Source organism: Mandrillus leucophaeus, unplaced genomic scaffold (assembly GCF_000951045.1).
Source record: "Mandrillus leucophaeus isolate KB7577 unplaced genomic scaffold, Mleu.le_1.0 Scaffold172, whole genome shotgun sequence".
NCBI classification, from domain to species: Eukaryota; Metazoa; Chordata; class Mammalia; order Primates; family Cercopithecidae; genus Mandrillus; species Mandrillus leucophaeus.
Window position 1 is genome coordinate 4,100,269 of NW_012101721.1, and position 6,473 is coordinate 4,106,741.

The 6,473-nt window shown below is 44.0% G+C and overlaps 1 protein-coding gene across 1 annotated transcript in view; it reads left to right on the forward strand.

Annotated features, from left to right (window-relative positions):
* NNMT (nicotinamide N-methyltransferase) overlaps positions 1-5,848 on the forward strand; it is a 16,951-nt gene extending 11,103 nt beyond the window's left edge. Inside the window, exon 3 of the mRNA XM_011977035.1 lies at positions 5,375-5,848. Within this exon, the coding sequence (XP_011832425.1) occupies positions 5,375-5,807 (433 nt within the window). The 3' untranslated portion in view covers positions 5,808-5,848. The remainder of the gene's footprint in view (positions 1-5,374) is intronic.
* Positions 5,849-6,473: the final 625 nt, after the last annotated feature.

Genomic DNA, 6,473 nt, shown 5'->3' on the forward strand with positions numbered 1-6,473 from the left:
GTGATGCCTCCAGTTTTGTTCTTTTTGCTTAGGATTGCCTTGGCTATATGGGCTCTTTTTTGGTTCTATATGAAATTTAAAGTACATACTGTAGCCTTGTAGTATAGTTTGAAGTCAGGTAGCATGCTCCTCTTAACCTCAGCATACCTGACAGAAAAAAGGTTGGGCTCCTGTTGAGGTGGCAGTTCTCTGAGGTAAATGCTCTCTGTGCAAAGACCTCCATTTCTGTTTAGAAGATGTTTGTATATTGTCCAAAAATAGACACAGTTGTGCCAAATGTGTTCCACAAACTAGTGAACCACCTCTATTCCATAGCATCTCTGGACTTTCACAACTTGCAAAAGGATATTGATATGCTTTTTCAAAACCAGGATCTTGATGATCACGATGATTGTTTCAGTGATACCTAGGAAGCATTCCTGCCTTTTACAAGGATGCCTCTCTCTTAAATAGGTGCTCTTGCTGCCTTATCTCCCCGGGAAAATTCACAGGGCAGGTTAAGAAACCTTCAACTAACTATTTCCTCAATTGTAAACATTTCTACTCACAGGTCTCAGAGCACCTCAAACTCAGTGTGTCCAAAACAGAGTTACGATCTGCTCCAGATCTGCCTTATTTCTGGTATTCTTAGCTGCTTGATTGGCACCATCATATAATAAATTGGACAAGCCAGAACCTGGAAGTCAATCTTGTCCTTTCCCTGTCTGTCATGCTCCACAGTAACTTAACATCAAGCTCTGTCCATTTTACTTCCTGACTTCCTCTGTAACCCATTTCTTCCCGTGTTTACCATCATCTGGTCCCAGCTACCCCTGTTTCCCTCCTGACTGCCCTCCCACTTCCACTCTTGCCCCCCACTCAATTCTTCTCTGCCCTGCAGCCCAAGTGACCCTCTCAAAACGTAAATCTGATCATGTCACTCTCCTCTTGAGTGCTCCCTAGTGACTCTCTGGAGCTTTTGGAATGAAAAGCAAACTTCCTGTCATGGTCCACAAAGCCCTGCCTAGTCTGGCTCCTGCCAACCTGTTTCCCCACAATCCAGCCACGTTGGCACTCTCCTCCTGTGTTTCCTACCACCACGTGGCCTTTGCACTTGTGGTTTCCTCTTACTGGAATTTCCTCCCGCCCTCCCTGCTTGCTTTGGTCTGGTTAACTCCTACATATTTATCCTCTATATCTCTGCTTGCCCGACTCCTTTTTGGAGGAGCTTTTCCTGATTCTCTAGGTCAAGGGGAGCTCCCAACATCTCCCCATTAGTGCCACGCTCCTTTCCTTCCTTGCATTTGTCAGTTTTAATTTCCACTTCTGTGAGTGATCACTGGGTTAATGCTTTCTCTTGCCACCCACTCATCTGCAATCTCCATGAGGTTAGAATCTGTTTCTCATTTGTTCATCCTTGTGGCCCCAGTGCCCAGCCTATTTCCTGTAACATAATAGAGGTTTAAAACATATTTGGAAAATACATGAATACCCACATTTTGCTTTTTAGACTCTTCCTCGTAGAATATCATTCACCTGATTCGCGTGTGGGGTGTGGTCTGCATCAAAGGTGCACCAATGATTATTCCTTGCCCGTACAATTCTCACAGTGACCTCCAAGCTTACTTAGCCTTGATTTCCTTGACCTGTTTTGATGGTTCTTTCTCAGGAGAGCCTGCAGGAACTTCTGGGGATGGGGCTTTGGGGGTGTGAGAACAATGAAAAACAGCTTGTCTGGGAGATTCTGATGCACTGCTGGCTTTGCCGAGAGAAGGCAGGAGGAACCGCCTCTAAATCTCAGGATAGTTCACCTGGAATGTGGGAAGACATTCTCAGAAAGGGTTCTTCCCGGGACTCTCCTCTTCATCCTTTCTTGCCTCCCTCCCTCCCTCCCCATACCCCTCAGGCTTTTATAGATGCATATTTACAGGGGACAGGGCTGCCTTGTTTTGCATATTGTTTCATGTGAAAGGGTAGATCTTTAGAACTAAAGAAATGGCCACGCCGCTGTTAGCTTTCCGCAAAACAGCATAGCACTTACCTGGTGTGTGTTTATTACCCACCCCATGAGCTAAATGTGAGGCAAAGTGGTAATTGGCTGGGTCTCCGGTGAGTCCATTTCCCTGCGTTGCCCAGAGGTGAGGTGTATGCAGGCTTTACACAGCTACCTTGGCAACTGACTTCCCCAGTGTTTGCTGTGTGTCCAAGGACAAGCAGGGATCTACGACACTGGGTGTTTCTAGCAAATTTCCCTCTCAAATTGGCACGTTCTCTGTGAGCTTTGGAGACTTCACAGTGTGGCTCACAGTTTGGGAACAATTTGCATCATCATCTGACTGGCAAGTTCTGGTTCTCTGGTAACTCAGTGTTTCAAATAGCTTAATACACAATAGGGCACAGAGGTTGGTTCTGCTTCTGATGTAATCAAACACACACTTTCACAATGTTCCCGTTATAGAGGATCATCCCGAAACACATCCCCCAAAACATTATGTTGTCACTACTCTACCTTTTGGTATACACTTTATTATTATTCCTATGTGCAGATAGGTTACTTAAGTTTTTCTGTTCTAGATTAGTTTGCCTTTGAAATGCATGTTTCTCACACACTTCCACAGTGTTAAATCATTTTTTTTTTTTTTGTTATTCTTAAAGTGTTCTATCAAATCATCCATGTTGTATCAAGGCTGGGAGGTAGCTTTGTAACTAGTTTCCCACCTTAGAATGACTGACTGACTGCTTTGTCCAGGACTGCAAGGGGGACTTAGAATATGGGATTTTTCAGGGCTCAAACTAGAAAATCCAAGACAAATCAGGAGGGGTCACCCTGCTACCATTTCTAGCCTTAATAAAGGAGCAGGTAGACCCAACCAAGGATAATTTTTGTTTTCTATGTAGATACCAGTTTAATGGTTGGTAGGAATTCCCTGAAATCAACACCTTGCTAAGCTTATCTCTCTCTCTTTTAATATAACAGTTTATTGAGATATAACTCACATACCGTACAATTAAGGTACCCATTTAAATTGTGAAATTCAGTAGTTTTTAGTATAGTTTCAGAGTTGTGCAACCTTCATCACAATCAATTTTACAACATTTTCATAATTCTCAAAAGAAACCCTGTACCCATTAGCAGCCACTCCCATTTCTCTCCAAATCCCTCAGTTCCTGGCAACCACTGGTCTGCTTTCAGTCTCTGTAGCTTTGCCTTTTCTGGACATTTCATATAAATGGAATCATACAATATGTGGCCTTTTGGTTCTGGCTTTCTTCATGTAACCTATGTCTTCAAGGTCCATCCATGTTATAGCATGTGTCAGAATTTCATTTCTTTTTGTTGCCAAAAAATATTCCATTGTATGTGTATATGACATTTTATTTACCTATTCAGAAGTTGACAGTTGCATTGTTTGTACCTTTTAGCTATTTATAAACATTCATTACAAGTTTTTGTATGGATATATGTTTTCATTTCTCTTGGGTATATACCTAGACAGATTTCCTGGGTCATGTGGTAACTCTATATTTAACCTTTTAAGGAACTGCCAGACTGTTTTCCAAAGTAGCTGGACTATTTTACATTGTCAGCAACAGTGTATGTAGGTTCCATTTTCTGCACATCCTTGCCAACACTTGATATTATCTGTCTTTTTTATTATAGCCATCATAGTGATGTGAAGTGATATCTCATGGTTTTGATTTGCATTTCTCTGATGGCTGACAATGTTGAGCATGTTTTCATATGCTAATTGCTAAGCTTCTTAAATGGAAAATTATAGCAAGCATAAAGCATGTTTGCAAAGAAGTGATTATATTCACTAGGATTAAGATTTTAAGTGAATATTTAAGATGCCCATGACTACTGTCCACTCTCTCAAATCAAGTTTTATTTAAACCATTGACTTTTCCTCATGACTAGAAATGGTCCCAGTGAAAGTCTCCCTCACTTGCTGGAATGTGGGGCCATCTCTGCTGTCTGTCAAGACTTGATGTCCAAGTGGCCGTCTTCTCCTGGAGTCTGCATCAGATGGTGGAGTGTGCATTTCCAGGGCATGAGACTGGGTCTGCTCCACAATGCTTTGCTGGTTAACTCCTTCCAAGAGCTCAATACCCGGGGGTCACTCCTATTCTTAGTGCTCTGGGGCCTGGGCCCTTAACACACACAGTGTTTCTTCCCCTTTTGTCACTTATCTGATCTGCTACTTCTTTCTCCTTTGTCCACCCCTGCTCTCCAGTCTCTCTTGTGCACTCTGTTTATTGAATTTTGATCATTTGTTTGTTCCTTTCTTCCTCCTGTAACAAATTCAAATAGGATACAAGCCACTCTGTCTCATCTCCTGCTCTTGCCTTCTCTTCTTTCATTCTTTTATTAACTGATTTTTCTCTCGAGAATCACCATTGGGCCAGGTGTGGTGGTGGCTCATACCTGTAATTCTAACAGTTTGAGAGGCTGAGGCAGGAGGATCACTTGAGGTCAGAAGTTCAAGACCAGCCTGGGCAACATAGGGAGACCCTGTCTCTATAAAACAATAAACTAGCCTAGAGTGGTGTTGCATGACTGTAATCCCAGTGCTTTGCGAGACTGAGGTGAGAGGATCCCTCGTGCCCAGGAGTTTGAGGTTGCAGTGAGCTATGATGGCGCCACTGCGCTCCATCCTGTGCAACAGCACAAGACTCTGTTTCTAGAAACAAAACAAAACAAAAACCCCAAAACATGCCATTGATTTGGCAGAAAAGGACAGGGTTCCTGCCTAGGCTACCAAAAACACGATCTCTGTCAGAAAACATACTATCTGCAATAGTTTTTGGAATCTAAGAATGGGAAATGTAGCTTTCTTCTCTCTAGGAGTGCCCTGTTCACAGCTGTGGGATAATGATCAATAGTTCCTAAAAAGGTCTATGGATGATCTCACCACTCTTATTGATCAGCAGCTACTGCAAAGATAATGTTACAGCATTTGAAACCCTTTATTATTAATACTTGTTCTGTATGGGTCAAGTAGCCACTACATTACAGTTTAGAAGATGGGACAAGTATAATAATAATTACAAATAAATACTAATAAATTAGCCAGTATAGTATAAGTGAGTGCTATACTAAGCAGGGAAGGAGGAATCATTTCATGGAGGGAAGTCCATGGTAGTGGCAGGCTGCTAGGTATTATCATTTTCACGTACCATTCACTTTATAAAGAGATTTCACGTGGCTCGGGGTAGTATGGTCTCATTCAAATGCCAAAATGGCCCCTCGGTTCTTCTTTCTCTACTTTCCCAATAGAGGAGGCCCTAAGGATACACATCTGGGACAATACGGCCATTTTTAGCCTTGACCCGAGAGATCTGGGTTTGCCATGACTGGAGTGGAAAACAATGTTTGTGGGTTTGTGTTTTTCAGAGTCAAGGGTCCAGAGAAGGAGGAGAAGTTGAGGCAGGTGGTCAAGCAGGTGCTGAAGTGTGACGTGACTCAGAGCCAGCCGCTGGGGGCCGTCCCCTTACCCCTGGCTGACTGCCTGCTTAGCACGCTGTGTCTGGATGCCGCCTGCCCAGACCTCCCCACCTACCGCAGGGCACTCAGGAACCTCAGCAGCCTACTGAAGCCAGGGGGCTTCCTGGTGATCATGGACGCACTGAAGAGCAGCTACTACATGATTGGCGAGCAGAAGTTCTCCAGCCTCCCCGTGGGCCGGGAGGCAGTGGAGGCTGCTGTGAAAGAGGCTGGCTACACGATCGAATGGTTTGAGGTGATCTCACAAAGTTATTCTTCTACCATGGCCAACAACGAAGGACTTTTCTCCCTGGTGGGGAGGAAGCTGAGCAGATCCCTGTGATGCCTGTGACCTCAATTAAAGCAATTCCTTTGACCTGTCCAGTTGACTTCAGTACTTGGTTCTAACTGCCAAGTCATGTGCTGAGTAGAGGCTCAGTGGTTGATGCCTGATGGTTCATCTAGGACAGGACTGGCGAGGTCAGTCTACAAACAATCCACTGACCACTTGGAGCTTCACACAAATGTTAGTGCTATGGGACCCAAGGATGAGCAATTGGTATTCCAGTCTTCATTGCCTGTGTTTACAAAAGAAGACCTCACTTCCCTAAACATCTAGTTATGGGGGCTCAAGCCATACCTGCCTACAGAGAAGTGTCTGCAGTTATTCACTATTAGTTTCCTAGGGGGCGCTGCTGTCTCCTTCTCTCCCAGGAATGGGCTTCCCCTATTCTTCAACTCTTGCCTTCTTCCTGGAGAGTCTACCAAACCCTGGCCTCTGCCATTGTTCAGGCTGCCCTGTGGGTATAGCTGTTTGCTAGACTCCACTCTGGCCTCAGGGGCCAGAGAATAGCTGTCCAGCATTTCTGTTCATCCCAGCAATCCAAAAAATTTTTTGAGCTACAAAGATCACTCTATTTTCAAATTCAGACTCTGCCACTTATTAGCTGCTTCTCATTAGGCAACTTACATAACCTTGCAGTGCCTCAGTTTCCTCACCTATAAATAT